Consider the following 18,537-nt stretch of genomic DNA (forward strand, 5'->3'; position numbering starts at 1 on the left):
GTGCGAACCAAGTCGTTGGATCCGACATCCAGAAGTCCGGAAGATCAACTGCGATGCGTGTAAGAGCAACGGAAGCTTCAGCTTTTGTTTTACTAACAGCGTTTACGCCCGACATGTTTTTTATGAATTTCTAATTTACGAGAACTTCGGGGATAACACGTCGGGGTCACCGATGCGAGAGCGTATAAATCACGATGTGAAAGGTGCTAAGGCTAAAACTATTTCTATAGTTCGTTGCTAAGATTGCTGAGATGCATGGCAACACGATTTAAACAATTCGCCTCGAGTTCAGTTGACACTTTTGCCCCAACGCCTGTTGACTGTCCGCTCTGTCATTTTTTCCTGTTCGTGGTTGATGGACTCATCCGATTTTTGTTTATTAAATATCAAAACAATTGCTGCTTTGCTTTTAGCTGTTCTAAAAAATATCTGCAATGGTAGTAGGTAAAATAAATATTCTCTAGTTTACTGACGAGCAGCATAATTTCGTATCGCAATTTGTTCACTATACAAATTCATGCAGCGACTAGTGAAAACTCGAGTTCAAACTACTCGAATTTCGCTGATGGTTGGTTTGTGTATTGGATAAATTATATTTCTTCAAATTTTTCGTCGATATTGACGATTTTTCTCTTAAATGTGTTAAAAAAGGTACAAACAACGAACCGTAGAATATGTATTTTGAGTAAGCAGTTAGTTCATTTATTATTTCAATGATTATTTATCGTGTCAACATAGGAAAATAAAACCCCTCTAACAAGTAGTATACATTTTGATACTAATGTACAACAACAAGTAGGTCGTTCGAAATGATAAAAAAGTCTAAATGTAGGTTGGTCGCCAGTTGGAATCAAAACCGCAGGCCGTATCGGAGTCGGAGTCGCCCATCGATTCGCCATCGGGATTTTCCGACAGCGGGCCAACCGGCGCCCGTATCTGGCTCGGCGTGGTCGGCACGCTTTGGCTGAAATGATCGTTGCTCGGATCGTACTCGATGTCACGCTTCTGACGCCGTTTCTTCACCGGACCATACTTGGGCGGTGGCATTGCGGAATCTTCCTTCTGAAGGGAAGAGAGGGTAGAAGAACAAAAAATAATACATCGAATAAGAATTAGATTAAAACTATTAAAAACCATGCTGCTCAATGGTGCCAACCTGTATGTTATCTGCCGAGCCCCAGGATTTGTGCAGCTTGTCAATAAACAGTGTGTCCGGTGGTGCGCTCGATCTAATCGCTGTCGGCGGAATTCGCGTTTGGTTGGTGCCCACTCCCAGGAAGTTGCTGAAGGCTTCGGTGGTTTTCTTCACCCGTACGTTCAGGGAACCAATCCTCAGGAAGCCGGAGTCTTTTTCTACACGCGGAAAGGGAGTAAAACGAATATTAGTGTGTCCGTGCGAGAAAAGCTTATTTAAACCGTTTTGACTTACCTGAATGCTTTTTCCGTGCCTTGATTTCTGCATTGAAAAAAAGGAAAACATTAGTAAAACAAGAACATTTTTATATTCGGGCGCGGTTGGTTGTTTTTAAGCGAGTATTAGGCGGGTTCCCAACATTTAAGCAAACAAACAAACTATGGCAGACATGCAGAAGCGTATTTACTAGCTAAAGGAAAGCTTTCCTGCAGACGTATAGCACATGCAGAAACAGAGACAGAGGAATTAATTTTACAAACAGCTCTTACAACAACTAAACTACAGGAATAACAGAAGAAATTTTAAACAAAGTCACAACTCGAAAACATTGAAACATTTAGTTTGTGATATTACCATTTGGATTTTCACTTACTCTTTATGTGGGGATCGTTGTTAAATGAAGGTTAACGGCGGCATATAGTAAAATTGTTACATTTTAAATCCTTTGGTGAGTTTTCCCATTTTAAACTATTTTTTACATTAATATTTATCCAACATACTAAGTATATGAACACATCTCTATAATAAAAATCTAGTAAAGGCAGATCAGCATTACTTTAAAGCAGCTTCTTGGATACGTTTTGTTTAGTTTAATCCATACAATGGCAGCGGGATCTATTATGGAAAACACAACGCCGATTCAGTTTTTAGTGTTTGAAAGGTAAGGAGACGAACAATACAAATTACAGTCAGATTTCAATAGACTAACGTTTTTCCGTGGTTATTTGAGTTTTTTTTCATATATGGGCCTAATTTTTATCGGAAAGCTAGCTAAAGAATGTCATCTACAACATGCAAGGAAAATTTTCCAAAAGGTGGTCTAAGGAACTTTTCCGGAAGCCTCAAAGACAGAAAATAGCTGTCCTAAAGTAGACCTGGCCGCCACTGCAGGTCCGGGTACATGGAAATGTTGCGACAACATTTCTACAAAAAAGATACTGCAACAAATAACCTTCTTTTAGGGGTAACGGGTCATGCCGGCCTATACAGGCTTTCGACACTTATTAAGTACCACGCAGTCGGATAGACAATCCTTCCTAAGGGCGACGGTCCAAACAAGTCTTCACACAGGAAGAGCATGTTGTTAAGTCGTCCGAGTTGACGATAATATTGCGGGACCCCCCAATGCAAATACCAGACTGGATAGCGCCATGACTGAGGCAGGTGCAGATACTATTTTTGGTCCCGCCCGAATTGAAAAGGGAGTAGTATCAGGGCCTGCAATGGAGCATGCAAGAATCTGTTTCAGCACCGATATGGAATCTTAATCAGTTCAAGAACCAGTATGGGTTTAAGATCCGATGACCGTATGACCATTACCGCTAGGTACCTGTTTCAAGATGTATATGGGGTAAGGATCAGTTCCAGCACCGGTATGGGTTCAGTCTAACTTCTGGTATGGTTTCGAGATCAATTCCAGGATCGGTACGGCTTTGAGAGCAGTTCCAAGAGTAGTTATAGAGTCAAGATCAATTGCAGGCCTGGTATGGAATCGCGGTCAATTTCACGACTGGTATGATGTCAAGACCTGGTAAAGTTAAAGGACTGGTAATGGATTAGGATCAGTTCCTGGGCCAGAGTAGGTTGATGGCTTCTAACACTTATATGCGACTGGAGTCAGTTCCAGCATGCGTTCGGGATAAGTCCCAGGATCGGGATAGGCTCTGAATCAGTTTCTTTTAATGTGTACCTTTACTTACAGTCACCAGGAATTGACGTTTTCTTTTCAAAAATCATTTGCCCGCATTCTATCAATCTATTCTATGGAATCATTGGATGTACAGTCACGGTTAAGGAAGCTCGCCTCTCTTATCGCTGTGATTGAATTGTAGCATCATAATTGGCTTCAGTTGGCACCATTTTTTGTCTTCTGTTTTGTTATCTAAAGCTTTAACGTCCATCCTATTTGTTGCGAGATTAGTTCAGCAACAGTGGTACAGGAGATTAATGGCTGCACACCGTGCGCTACACTGAACATCTCGCCGCCTGCTAAGCGACTACTACTAAGCGAAACCGCAGAGTAGTACGATATTCGATACGATTGGTGTAAAAACGCTGATGCAAATGGCTTCAGTCCATTGCAATCTGTAGTCACACACCACTCACTGATTTCCCATCACTCGAAGCGAAGCTGGTAGCGCTGCGTGCCAACCATTAAGGCCGCTTATCCGCTGATAAGCGTACGCGATTGGAAAAGGTTTACCGTTTTCTTCTCCACCACATCCCTCATCTTATGATCCGTCTTTTCCACCTCTTTTGCACGTTGCAAAAAATGGAAGGTGGTGGCGTGAGTGTGGTGCCTTGTCCGCTTGAAGAGACTGTGGATTAATACCCCCCACAAACACCTTCTCTTTTGCGAAATTATGTTGCACACGCGTACCGAACTGAATCCAACCCAACCCTGTGTCTCAGCGCGACTGGGAGGGAAGAGAGAGAGAGAGAGAGCGTCCATCAGAGGCAAGCAAGTAAATAAAAAGCTTCAAATCACCTCCTTCGAGTGGGGTGGAGCGAACATGGGCACGCTGTGGAGGGTTTTATCCGAGCTTTAATCTACTTATTAATAACCCTCCCCCATCCGTTTTACACGTGCGTTCGCACACAACCACACTCAACACCACACCACGAAGTGTAGTGCACGCGAGTGAAGCTTAAGATGGCCGCCTTAAACGGGCTTGCTTACGACGGGGCAAACAAAAAAAAAACGCAACGTTTTTTTGCAGCGATGTCAATCTGCGCCAACGGTTTGAAATGCAATAATTAAAAATCGCCACTTACGGGAGGGAATGGAAAATGGATAGGGTGGGGGAGGGGTCGGTTAGTTCATCGCTATTGTCCCGAAGCTCCCCGTAGTAGGTCCCCTTCTTGTGGGCTTCTTGTGAGGGGGGTTTTTAGCTTCTTTTTGCTGGGCTTCGTTTCATGTGTGCACTACCCTTTACCGTTCTTCACACCGTGTTTCGATTTTGTTTTGGATTGTAGTATTTTTTGTTGTTGGTGTTGTTGCTGTTGGTTTTGTTTTTGTAAACGACTACAACTGTTACAATTTGTCCAACATTCAAGATGCTTTAATCGCAACCACACCACCACGCTGCCATCTGGATTGGTAGGGCGCTATTATGGGCGACTTGGTGGAACTCACTAGACGAAGCGATCAGGTGTTGAGTACTCAGATTAGTATGTGTGTATTTTTTTGGGTTGGCATTGTTTATTTAAGTCAATGTTTTGATAATTGTAAACTAAATGCTGATTAATTGTCAGTAAGAGGGGGAAATAAGGTGTTTTTTAGACTGCTACCATTTTAATGCATTGATTATGACATGGTTTTGAGGTACGATTATATGAATCATGTTTCAAAATTTAAAATACAATAATGTTAGGTTTATATTAAAACAAAAAGATAAGTATGAAGAAAAAAGTCTGGAGTTAGATTAATAATTTCTTTAACCATAATCATATTTCATTTAATAATAAACATGTAATAAATAAGTACACATTTGATAACACGATAACAAAAAACTAGTGAACGAGAAGAAAAAATACAACATTATACTGACATTACAGTCATTTTCGCTAAATTTTGGCTCTAACTCACCTATTTGTGTCTCTAAAGCACCAATTGTTGACAATTTTTGAATTTTTATCGCAATTTTTGTCTCTAAAGGATGAATTTTTGAGAGTGCGCATCAATGTTTGTCTCTAAGGCATCAATTTTTTAGTGTAGTGTATTTTTAAAATTTAACTATATGTCTGAAACTGTGGGTTCCAAAAGCAATGAATTTAAGTTAAGAAGTTAATTATTTATTTGATAGAATTCGAAATCAGCCGGTCTCGTAGTACAGTCGTTAACTCGTACGACTTAACAACATGCCCGTCATGGGTTTAATCCCCAAATAGACGGCGCCGCCATACGTAGGACTGACTATCCTGCTATGGGGGGGGGATCAATTAGTCACTGAAAGCCAAGCCCACAAGTGGGTACAGGCAGGCCTTGACCGACATCGGTTGTTGAGCCAAAAAAGAAGAAGAATTCGAAATATAACAATTGTTATGCCAAATTTGAAAGATTTAATGCAAGTGAAAAAAGTTGGTATGTATTTTCAGATGTAAAACAATATTAAAACAATATTACAAAAAATAATCAAATTACACGGTTTTTGAAGTGTTTTTGTAATTCTGAACTACAGTTTTCATAAACCTGCACGAATATCTTGTAAATTTATGATGATTCCTAAACGAGTCAAGCAATGTTGCCTTACAGACAGAAATAGGTGCGATAGGGTAAAAAACTTGATTCCTTAGAGCCAAAATTTGGCGGCAATGGCTATAATATTATTACAAAATATAATATTATAAAATGAGTGAAAAATTTAACATGACAAAAACAGCACAGGAACTTACGGGTAATGCAGGTATTTGTTATGTTTTGTTTTGAATAGGATTACATCGATAACCCAGATTGTTTACAATATGTGCTTGTCACAGCCATAATAATTTTAATAGTTTTACAGAGTTTAGTAAAAAAAAGAATTCAGTAAAATCAAGAATCACAAAATAATTGGAAATTTACGTCTATTATTTTATGAATTATCTTTGTATTAGCTTACAACGCTATAACGATACAATGTTTTAAAAGCGAGTTATAGAACAACACTATTGCCCATGGTAATGTAACAAAATCGTTCCGAGCCCAAATTGGTTATTTTAGTTCAAAAGTCCATATTTTAAATATACATTTCTTTGGGATTTTTTTGTATTTTAACGTAAATATACACTTGTGCATTTAATGAATAGTCATGTTATTGTAAACAACCTTGATGTAATTTTCAATAGATCATCAGCATAAAACAGCATTCTAATAGATGTTTATGGCCTTATATTTGTTCAAAATTTACTTATTCTGTGTATCTTAGTAAAAAACCTGATCAATTAAAAAACATATAACAGTTGCATTTTCTTATGAACAACAAACAAGGAAGAAAGCAATGCAATTACGAAAGAAATCCTAAAAGGTTTGGGTAATTGATAACGTTTCAGGGTTCTCTATGTACAATGTATGACAACCTTCGATAGAGCACAAGCTTGACCTTCTAAATTTAGCGCACAAATTTACACTCATGCGTATCCATTGCAGCTCTCACAGCTCATACTCACAAAATAATGCTCTTTTCCAATGCTCTATGATCGGTGGGAAAGCCGCGCTTTCGTGTTACAGGAAGGGGACATGATTTTACACTCGCGAGACAACAACGCGATGGTGCCTTCGGCGCGTTCGCTACCAGGTCGACGATTACATTCGACACCAATCGCTACAACCATTAGCGTCTTGATGATACGTTTTACGCGTAAGCTGTTGCAAATGTAAGATGTCATAATTTTGCACATTCCAGTCAACACATGTCGTCGCGGTGGTGGTCAATAATGTTCGACCCTGCGTCCCTGAGCTGCAATGTGGCTCAAAGTGTCAGAAAGCACATGTTCGACTGCATGCCAGTCAATTGTTTTCATCCCTGCTGCCATCATCATCATCATCATCACCCGAGAGTCGTTTTGGCGAGCATATCTCCCTCACCCCTCAGCCCTCCGTTACCTGTCGGGAGGGGGGGGGGGGGGGGGAGACGATCGAACGTGCAACACCTTGGCGCGCTAGCTGACGTGTGTTTACACCGGTTAGCCATCGATCAAGCGGAATGTGTATCGAAGGCAGAGAGCATCTTGGCGTTACGATGACATCCACCATTAGCATCGTTCTCGATGGCCCACTGTCCCGTCCCGCTTTTCCGTTTCGTTGTGCGCTAGGCAGAATCGGCAGTGGCCGGGGCACATTGGCATAGATAGAGATATGTTTGTTTTTACATTAATTTCTGCACGTGCCCATTACCGTGTGCGAGTGTAATCGGCAGTCGGAATCGATCATCAGTGTTGGCAACGTGGCGTGAAACCGTGGCCACGATCGTGCCATCGATAAGGGACTGCCTTTGCTGCTGCTGCTGCTGCTGCTGCTGCTACTACTGCTGATGCACCATATCCAATTGAGCGTAAAATTACCGTTCTCAGTGTAAGTGGAAGACGGTTGGTGGTTTGAGATTGTTTTTTGTTATCTTTCTGTCTTGCTTTAATGCTATCGCATCTCGCAGAGTGTTGGAAAGAATTTACAACCCAACCCGAGGTGAGCCAGATGGGGAGGGAAAAGGAAACATAACTAGGAATTAAGACATACCCCCTTGCCATTGCCATTTGGCCCTGCTCTGAGGGTTTAAGTGTGCTGGTTAAGTGTTTTTGCGTCGTCAACATGAACTTTGCTGTTCGAAGTATGCACATACAGGAATGCGTTTCGACTTGCCCTCTACAGTATCCCGCCGCTCCACCACCGTTCTTATCACTCGAAGGCAAAAGGAAGGCAAAAAGTTTAAACGGACCGGAAAAGCATTAATTGCATATGCAAGCGATCTTCGAAACTCACAAGGAGAGAGAGAGAAAGCAATCGAGGGTATGAGCCACAGAAAGATATGAAATGATGGCAACAGACTTGCAACGGGCGTAATTGGGCCCGACGAATGTAAAGCCCTTGCGCCGTACGACATCCTCCACCACGAACTACAACCGAAAACTCACGGTTCACGGTTCCCGGAGGACATTTACATATGCGTCGTCGGCTTCGTTACGGTTTGTTTTTGCGCTTTCCTACTCTCTCGACCTGTCCACCTTCTTCGAAATGCCTCTCACTTTGCAAATTATTATGAAGCGTTTCTTCCCTTTACCGGTGTAGTGGCACCAATTGGTGCTTCTGGTGATAACGTTTCAAATAAAAGATAAGACACAGCGCTTGGCAAAGGAGGAAACACTCATCTGGGGCATCTGGGTTCATTCATTCGCCGGATCCATTTGCACGTCTGCGACAGATAATTGGCTTTGTGAAATCGGGTAATGCTCCTAACTAGCTTCTTTGAGGGAACTCCCTTTTTGGATCCTCTTTGCTCCTGCTAGGATCCATCCTTGAGAAGCCAGAAGGTCACGATCGTTAATGTGTCATATGTCATAGGCATACGGTTCCGAGTAAATTGATAATGAATATCCGCACAAAATAAGGCCCAGGCACGCACCCAACACCATCGAGGATCCCAGCTGACGGCCGTTGGCGAAGATGATCGATGGGAAGGAGAATAGAAGCAAGCGATCGCACCGTCGTTGTCCGTGTTCGCGATGGAATGCCATTTGACTACCGAGCGCTTCGCGAGCGAGGTGAGACAACTGTCAATCATTATGGAGAGAAAGCTGCAGCAACCTGCAGTTTTGCCGGTGCAGCAGCCGTGTATTTTGCAGCCTTACTTTTCTTGTTTGGACAAGCACAAACAAAAAAACGCGATAAGCAAAACACCGGCGGCAGCGGGCGCATATGATTGTTTTGTTGTTGTTGTTGTGTGTCTGTATCCTTTTATCAAATGGCAATGTATGGCTATCATTACGATATGCTTGCTATAGGTCCCAAGGGATCTCTCCAGCAGGAGACGCGATACCTACACACCTTTTTGCGCTGTTTTTACGCAAGCTGGGCGATGCTTCTTGGTGATTAACAGGACCAGACCATGTGGTGGAACAAGGTGGCACAATTTGAATACGTGACAAGCTGGTATGACACGCGCGAACGCGATAAATTCACATCGTTCGTTAATTGGAATAGTGGAGCAGAGACATACACACACAAAAAACAACATCAGTCAAGAGCAACAGACGTTGCGATCTCCTTGTGAAAATATAGTCATTGGTGGTTATGTTCATCTGTTTCGCTTAAATTGTTAAATTTAATCATGCTTATGATGCATGCTGCTCCGCTGCTCGTAAGGAATGCGTTGACAGATGAACGGACAAGTTTTGGGTGGTGTGTTTGTATTGGAGCAAGACATGTAATGATGATCTTGCAACGATCTAGTAAGGCTTACGATAAAAAAACCTAGCGAGCTTTTTTAAAAACATCTGGAGCTTATACGGTAGCCACGGGAAGTGTCGGGTTTTATGTACGCAGCAGTATGTATCTTCTTACATTTACCTGTAATATAACTATATCCATTACTATCACACTAAACATCATTACAAAAATCATTACAAAAATTTTAATATATTTAGAAAAAGATATCGTTAAAATCAACTTTGTCGAAAACATTGTTAGGTAAATATAAAAGTAATGATTTAAGATATAAAAAATTCAGAAAATACAAAACAATTTGTCGACTGAAAGACAATGAATTCAGGCAATATAGATTAGATTGAATGTTCTTGAAGCTTTTACTTTTCAACAAAACAATAAAAATAATAGTAAAAATAGGTAATAAAAAATGAGATTTAAAAAGCAAAATAGAAACTTTCTTTGTGAATAATTAAAAAAAAAACATAATTCAAATAATGAATGATATAAATGTAAAGAATTGTCAATAAATTGGTTGAACGTATTTATAAAAAAAAAACAAAGAGGTTAATTCCAAAAGTATTAACACACACTTATTACGCGTTAAGGAAAAGATTAATTGAAGCGCGTAGAATTTTACAAACAGTTGCTCAATAAATTGATGGTACAACTGCATAGAATTTTCATATTAACATAACATGTGCTGTTTGTAAAATTTAATTAAGCTGTGTCCTTTTTGCGATATTTATGGTGTCATCGCCTTTGTTAATTGATTGATTTATGCAATTTAATATAAGTATTAAGGCATGAGTTTGGCCATATTTTGGTAGAACTGATAATTTTTTTTTTTATTCACGAGGAACGGTTAAAATAAAATTATGATGGCAAGATAAGGCAGAATTAAAAGCTCTAAATGTTAGATATCAATAGAATTTAAAATGATTTATTCCAGTGCACATCTTCTATACACACTGTTGATGTTGTTTACAAATTGCTCTCGAATAAAAATATGCTCTGAGTGTACGACTAAGCACACATTACCATAAGTTATTTTTGGCTTCTTAGGACTATTTCATAACTGTAATTGAACAAAACAGATTATTTTCCTTACTTATATCTTGCCTGAGAAGGCGAGTAGTCTTCGCTACACTAAATTATGAAAACTAAATGAAACTAAACTTCAAATGTGTTAGTTTTGTCTATTTAATTTTAAGGCCGCTTTAGACCTTGCGTGAAAGTGAATGTGATATTTTTGTTGTTGTTATATATCATTGAATATTTATCAGAATATGGCTCATTATACACCAAAAGAAAGGATATTCAATTCCCCAATTATTGTGACTATTAATAATGCTAAAATAATAAATTTAATGTATTTCCTTAACATTTCTCGATGACCATTATTTTTTCATCGTGAACAATGCGGGGAATCAAACAAGGAAATGCATTTAATTTATTAATTCCATATTTTTGAAAGTCTAGAAGGTTGGAGAATTGAATAACATTTCTTTTGGTGTACGATAAGCCATATTCTCGTAAAAAAATATTGAAATATATTAAAAAAACCAACATTTCACGTTCAATTTCACCGGGGCTTTGAAGGCCGCTTTAGGTTGGCCATGTTGACATGTTGGCCAAATTTTGAAAATATTTCACTTTATACCGATACTCGATATTGGCAAGAGATTCAAGATATTGACATATTATAGCAAAACGAGTGTACCATCAATTTATTGAGCAACTATATGTAATTAACTTGTATTGCAAGACTAGTTAGTTATAAGATCATTTATCGATTTTTACTTGTTTTCCAAAAGACAAATTTGAAAAAAATACTATAGCAATTCAATACAATGGTCAGTTTTTTGTTGTAGACAAAATAACAATTCAGACGAAATCTGGACCTTTTATTGACTCGAATTAAGATATAGAACACTGATTTGTGCGAATAAAGAGAGTTAAAAGTGCTTAAGAAAAACTTGCTTAGCCAACAAGAAAAATAATGTAAATAGAGTGTTTCGTTTAGTAGCAAATTTAGTCTAAAAATAAAATAAAGTTTGCTTCTAACAACGAAATAGAGGCAGAAGTTCGAAAGGAGTTATAGAAAGTGCTAAACAGTGCTGTAATGCGTGATATAGAAACATAATCAAAAACGTTGCTTAGAACGGTGCATCATAAGGAAACTAGCAAAAGCGTGTGCAGGTTAACTTCCCAAACAAAGACCAAACTGCGCCTATTAAACATGTTTCAAACGACACGATAAAGGCAACAAAGAAACATTAGAAAATCATAGCTTAAACTTTTTTTTCTTTCACACGCACACAAACACACAAACAGAACACAGAAGAAAAAGAAAACACATGGTTACGCATAGGTAGGTACGGACAGATCAACACTTGCCTCCAGGACGACGATAGGGCGTGCCAGGTGGAGAAACCACTGTTAACTGCCTGTAATCGCATGGCTTTAATTTCTTCGCGAAAAATGCAAACGATTCGTGCGACGAGCGACACAGCGATCGGGGGCACCCGCGGTGGCGCGGAGGTTTATGCGAGAGAATGTAAGATTATAAGTATAATCCAGTGACGGGAGGACGGGCAGCGTAGCGAGGGGGGCCGCATCGTTTCCCGATTGGACCAGGAGGTGAGTGGGGGTGGGTGGGTGTTTTGGAAGATGGAGCAGGTGGTGTCCCGGAAGTGCCGCACATCCCGCGGATTACATACGTTCGTTGTATTTTTGCGCGAACGTAGGCAATAGGGCGCGCGTGTCATGTGTGTTTGCGCACGTACACCAGGTAATGATCGTTGCCCGGAACGGAGGGACAGAAGTTGGAGGCCCCAAACGGGACGGGAGGGAGTTGTTGAGGTGAGGTTGATAAGGTTGCCAAGATCGTTGTGTTGTTGGCGAAAGGTGATTAGAATGCAAATAAGAGAGAAAATAGAAAGAGAGAGAGTGAGGCGTATGAATTTTAATTAAACATTACTGGTGGTCCTTGGACCGTTGATAGGGCGTTGCCGAAGAGGCCCTGAAACCTGAAAGCATCTAGATTTTTTTGTTTGGATGTAGTTGCTGTTTGTTGTTGGCACTGCTGTAATGGCCAATATTGGGCGTGGAGGATTAGGCGATGTAATGCAATGCCGCGTGTGCTCGGTGCGGGATTAACATCGAGTGTGTGCTGGAGGTAGGCGTTCGAGCGTGAAACAGTCGAAGGGTAAGGATGAAATAAAGCCAATACGTTACGGGGCCGCCAAGCCCAACGGAGTGGAAATGAAATCAGAACAAAAATGACTTTTTAATCTAAGCACAGCTACAACTCATTACGCTTTCTTTTAAAACATAATAACCATATTTATCGTCCAGCGGCACGAACAACTGGCCCTCGGCCGCCTGTGCACCCAGCATGCCGATAGTGAAGAAGCAGAAACAAAATATTTAATCGAGTTAACAGCTCGATTAAGTGGTTCGTCCGAAATCGACACTAAAAGCTACTGAACTGCGTACAAAGTGCGCAGCGGCCAATAACAATCGAGAGTAATGACGTGACGCAACGAGTCAGCACCCCAGCAGCAGCACCCTTCTTGCCGGCCACGGAAACTGAACTGTTTCCCGCGCGAGTTTCAGTAGCGTTTATGATCGAAACAAATTGCATAAAATGGGTAGGGGCCGCAAGGCCTTTTGGTACGTGTTTTCGTGCAACGCTGCAAACGTCCGCTAAAGTAGAGCACTGGTGCAGAATGGAACAAGATGATGGGGCATGATTGTGCAAGACGTCGTTATCATCGGGTCCGATAGTGCAGCTGCTTAGTATGCATATTTTAAGTGGCTACTTTTCGCTGGACATTTCAGCGCCCGTTCGTGTGGTGGTTCTGCAATAGGCCTTCTTAAACAGCGAAATGTGTGTGTGTGTTGTGTACTTTGAGTAGCGATGGCAAAAAATATATATATTTATATGAATTAAGAACATTGTTGTTTCGCTGCTTCTTCTGCTAGCTGTGCTCGGTGCGTTTGCTAATTATTGCACCCCTACAGCGTTCGCTATCTTGCTCCAGCAGGAACCGCACGCACACACACACCACCTCGAACGCTAGAATGCAATTAAAGTGCAGCCAATATCGTGATGTAAACGACTTTGACTAGGTTTCGCTTTTTTGCTCTTGTTGCCACGCTACATACTATTTGTGTGTGTGTTTTTTGTGCTGGTTTTATGGAACGATTTTAATTAAAAACTGATAAGCGCACTCTTTTTGCGTATGTATGTGTAGATGTGCGTACCGGTCATGAAGTGGTGCGTGTAATGTGAAGTGCGCGAAGGGTGCATCCATATGGCGATATAAACCGCAAGGAAATAAATACACGAAAGGTGAAAGACACAACGCGGATCCTTCGTGTGCGACGATGATGCATTTTGGAAGGAATTGAAATGAGAGTAGATAAGGTGGAAGAAGAGGGATAGCATGCGGGAGGGTTTTGCATAAAAATAATAATAAAATAAATAAAAGCATAATATTAAAAGAAAAAAAACGACTTTACAAACCGATGAAAAGAAGGAGAAGATCAAATAAAAGTAAAAGCATGCAATTAAAATGTTTATTTATAAATAAATACAATAGAGGCAATGAAAACGAGATAATAGGATAGCATGCAGTAGGCAAACAAGATGAAACCAATTCCCTCCAGTACTCGATGTGCTTGGTAAAACTGCATTAGGTATAGATAACAAATCAGCACACCGAGTAGCGGGGGTTTTTCTTTTTTCTTTTTAAATACACAATTGCTTGGTTGATTAGTATTAGTATGAAGGATATCGGCTGTTAAACGGCATTGGTCGCGTTTCGCTTCTTCCGGAAGAAGCTCTGATTAGACCGATTGCGACGCTCTAGCGAGGCACCCTCCGCCGGTGGTGGGTTCGCCGTGGCCGAAGCCGTGTTAGCAGCGCTACTGATGGTGGGTTTAGTTTTGGCGGTGTTACTACTGCTGATACTGCCGGGACGATTGTTGTTATTGGTATCGGCCGCACTGCCGGCCGCCGCCGGTGCCCGCGGACCGGCGGGCGGATGCGGAAAACTGTCTACGAAATTGCGCAGTGTCATTTGGTCGGAGGTCGCGGGCCGTTGGCGGCGCTTACGGCGCATGAACGTGCCACCGCGGGCCAGCGGTGACAGCGTCTTCGAGGGAAGGGTGAAGAATTTCTCATGCTTAGACACTTTGCGTTCATACTCACTGCTGAATGTCGACTCGGACACGCTGGTCATCTGCTTCTGGTACTCGAGCGCTTTCTTCCCGCTCCAGTCGAGCAGGTCCCGGTCGGCCTCTGCAAAGTGGGAAAGAGTTGTGAGAGCTGATGTTAGAAGATATGCTTACGGTTATGCGCTTAAAAGTAATATTTTTTCTTTTTCTTCGTTGTATTAAATCGGATGGCAAAATTAAGATCAAAGCAATTGCGATTCAGTTGGATCGTATCATTTAGATAATTAGCACAAAATAACGAACAAACGACAATGTACATTATGCATCAAATCAAGTCTGAATCAAGACTCTGGCGTACAAATCGTACAACTGTTTCACAAATTTGGACAGCATTTCGCTGCCCAAAGCACCAACCACCTTCGACGACCACACATCATCATCCTTCCGGCACAATAGCTGGCATGCCCAGTTGGCGTTTGAAATGGAGCTGACAGATCCATCTCCATTGGCACTAATTAATTCATCACCTAAGCCAAAAATAATTAACCAACGGACGCCGAGGCAACACACACAACCGAGTCCGTACCAGCGCTTTGCTTTGTGCGCTCCGAGCCGTGCAACCACCACCCATCACAGTCAGTTCAGGTTAGGAGAGATGGTTAAGCGATAATTCCATTCTCGACTGTGACTGCCACAAAGCACAAAGACTGCTCGTTTCTTCCGCTGCCGGTGGTGATAGTATCTATTGATGATAAATTTGTGGCCCAAATGCTTCATTAGATGAGCGCCCGAATCTGCGAACTGGAGCGCTTACGATGCCGCGACACCGACGCGATCTGTCAAAGCTGTCCGCTGTCTGTCTGGTCCGCACGTCCCCGGTCGGCCCGCTTAAGACAAGTGGAAGGGACCGGGGCAAGGTAGGACCGGGTCGGTCGAAGCGCGAAAGATGAAGCACACACATTCGTCGAAGCGATTAGACACTTTTCCCGCGTGTGTATGTTTTTTTTCCTCTTCTGTTTGTTCCTCATTGACAGCAGACGGCCGGTGGTGGCCGCCTCAAACCTTTGCCCCGTTTCTCTACTCTATGGTAGTCGCGTGGACCCGTCCGTTTCGAGCTAATGATAGGGAATTGGGAAAAAGGTAGCAGTGGAGTGTCGGAAAACGGCCCCAAAACGCAACCAACGCAACCAAGGAAATAAGATTGCCCGGCGACGACATTGTAGCCGTGCCCGAAATCACCTCTACTTCCCCAACCCTCCCCGGTGAACGTCCCAGTGCCACCAGCACAAGGAGGAGCGCAATTTGTGAATGTGAACCCGTGGTTTTTGGTGTTATCGTCTGTCAATCAAAACTTATCGATCAATTTATTTCCCTTATCATCTGCGCTTAGGTAACCTTTACGTGGAATCGTGTTTTATTTTTTTGGGTGTGTATTTTATAAGCCGGTCAGTGAAGGTACGTGGTACGTAGCTGGTCGACGTTCTTTTCGACATCCTGCACGGTGTTGTTTCGCTGGTGTGCTAGCGACTGATGAAAGCCGTGTGACAAACGACACGTAGAGAAGAAATTGGGTGCGCGTCCGCACGATTTGGTAATTTGACTGACTGAGAGGATAGTACGAGCCGGGTAGGGGGATAGATGCGGGGCTGCTTCTCTCTGGCGCTTTAGTTTTCGAGAATGGCTAGAAAATGGATAGCTTTCGACACACAATCGACCCGTAACTGGTCGAGGATCACAGTCTGCAGTCAATAGTTTAAGGCAAACGATTTATTGGATTGAACCGGTCACGATGCATGACTCTCTTTTGGGCCTTACCGAGTTGACAAAACTCTAAAGGGGATGGCCATTTAAATATTCTACTCCTTCTATACAGCCCCTGGCAAGAAAGCTCCAGAATAGAATAGATATCGTTTTTTTCTCCTTTTTCCATTCTTGCCCCCACCAATGGCTACCGATCATTCTACTTTCGGCGGAAACGATCGATGTCACGACGGTCGGCTGTCGTATTTGACAGCCGCCGGACGCGCATCACAACTCCAATGTCCATTCATGACGCACGCTAACCAGGCAGGATATCAAGCAGTTTGACTGTGTTTACGCTGCGCAGTCAAACAAGAATGATTTATCGATCGTTCTCACTTACGCTTGCCGCTTTTCAGAATGCCGCTGCAAACTTTCGGTGAAAGGCGGTTTCTTTAACAGCTTTCATCACCTTGTCTCAATGAAGCGGACAGTGTTTGATGAAATCATTCAAGATCTGATCAATGCCAAGAGCAATAAACAAAAAAGGTTTATGAATGAGATGTCACTGATGGGTGGATTTGTTTAGCCACTCAAAAATCTATCAAACAGAACCGGTATTATAACAGGAAAAAATCAAACCAATGAATTAATATCAAATTTAAAAAAAAATGAAAACCTATCATCTCAAACAAGGATCTTGAGTAAGTTTAATTGAAGTGTGTAGCTTACATCAAAGTAACTTTTATTGAGAAGCCATCTATTGCAAAATATCAGAGTCAATAGGATCATTGAATCATTTAAGTCATCACAGCAGATATTAGAACACAATTTACAGAAATAACATTGAAGTTCTACAATAAAATCAAAGTACGAAGAAGTACGATCAATCAGAAAGAATAGTCATACGATTAAGACATAATTCGAAATTGTGTGTAAAAATAAAGAGGAAAAACTGATTCAGTTACTAGCTTTTCTCAACAAAATGCTTTAAAAAACAGTAAATAATCAAGAAACTTAAGAAAATCAAAAAAGCATTTAAATAAAAACTGCCAAATGACGTAAGTTTGTGTAAAATCAAAAAAGTAAGCGAAAGAAAAGCTTTTTAAAACAGATTTCAATGATTAAGAATGTCTCTTTTTATAATATTCTCAAACAAATAATTTGTTTAGAAAGAAATTGCAGCGTATAACTCTGTAATATGTTCTATAATACACACATACTTCGGACAGAATATACGATTATTCCTCTACTTTATAATGTAACACCTCAAACGGATCTAATTTGGCTTAGGAAAACTAAAAAAAAACTATGATAAGAAAGAACATGCACCGTAAACGCATATTATACTCACTGTAAACGTTGCACAGCAGCTCAAAAATGTCGTTCCGGCCGAACTGTGTGGCAATGTGAAGCGCCGTATACCCCTGTAAATAAAACGAACCGTAGAGAAATGAAATTAGAACGACATAATTAGAGGTAAATTGATCGTACATCGTCAAGCGCGCATTGCTGCCGTAATTGATTTGTTCCACCGTACCCGGATAACCGTGAAACCTCCGAGGCAAAACAACGGTCGACGAGCGACACTTTAAGAGATTTTGAGCCTTGAAGCTTGAAGTTTGTATTAACAACGGCCAGACCAACCCTTGGCGGCCGGTCGGGACGGGAGCTGTAGGAAGGGTGGGTTTTAAACATTGACTGACAGATGACAAAAGTTGCTCGGCGAATTTCACAGCCCGAGTAATTTATGCCCGAGTTACTGATTGTTGGGCCACACAGCAAACAGGGCAACAACAGCAACAACAAAAAAGCGTAATTATTATTCCACCGGAAAGCACTCGCGAGCAGTAAGCGCTTGCAAAAAAAAAGAAAACGAGAAGAAAATGTGCATGAAAACACGCAACACTGGATGGATCCATGGTTATCCCAGAGGGGTTTGGATTGGGAATGCATATAAGTGGCCAGTGTTGATGCAGAGCAGCCAGTACACACGGGAGGCCTCACTATCTTGTTCTATCAACTAAAAGCCTCACGCTTGTGCTTGTGCACTCCGCGGACAGTGAACAGGGAAAACTTTCACGTGAATTGGCACACGGTTCATCGATCGGCGAAAACAATAAAAAATAAAAATCGCCATGTGGAATCGCGCACGCGGATCGAAATGGACCGAAAATTCAATACACCCTCCAATATATCGTCCCGCTCCTCCCCCGTGTTTCGGTACGCAGCGCATCCGCCTGTAAACATCAACATATGCATCAAATGTTTATAATGTTGTCACGTATCCTTTGATAAG

The 18,537-nt window shown here is 41.5% G+C and overlaps 1 protein-coding gene across 1 annotated transcript; it reads right to left on the reverse strand.

The window, feature by feature from the left end:
- Positions 1 to 675: 675 nt before the first annotated feature.
- LOC133392239 (uncharacterized) lies at positions 676 to 17,749 on the reverse strand. Its single transcript, XM_061651862.1, has 5 exons — positions 17,593 to 17,749; positions 14,533 to 14,622; positions 1,430 to 1,456; positions 1,157 to 1,353; positions 676 to 1,062 (listed from the first exon to the last, which is right to left on the reverse strand). Exons 1-5 carry the CDS (start codon positions 17,732 to 17,734, stop codon positions 823 to 825), a joined length of 696 nt encoding a protein of 231 aa, XP_061507846.1. The 5' UTR covers positions 17,735 to 17,749; the 3' UTR covers positions 676 to 822.
- Positions 17,750 to 18,537: the final 788 nt, after the last annotated feature.

Source organism: Anopheles gambiae, chromosome 2, assembly GCF_943734735.2.
Source record: "Anopheles gambiae chromosome 2, idAnoGambNW_F1_1, whole genome shotgun sequence".
Lineage (NCBI taxonomy): Eukaryota > Metazoa > Arthropoda > Insecta > Diptera > Culicidae > Anopheles > Anopheles gambiae.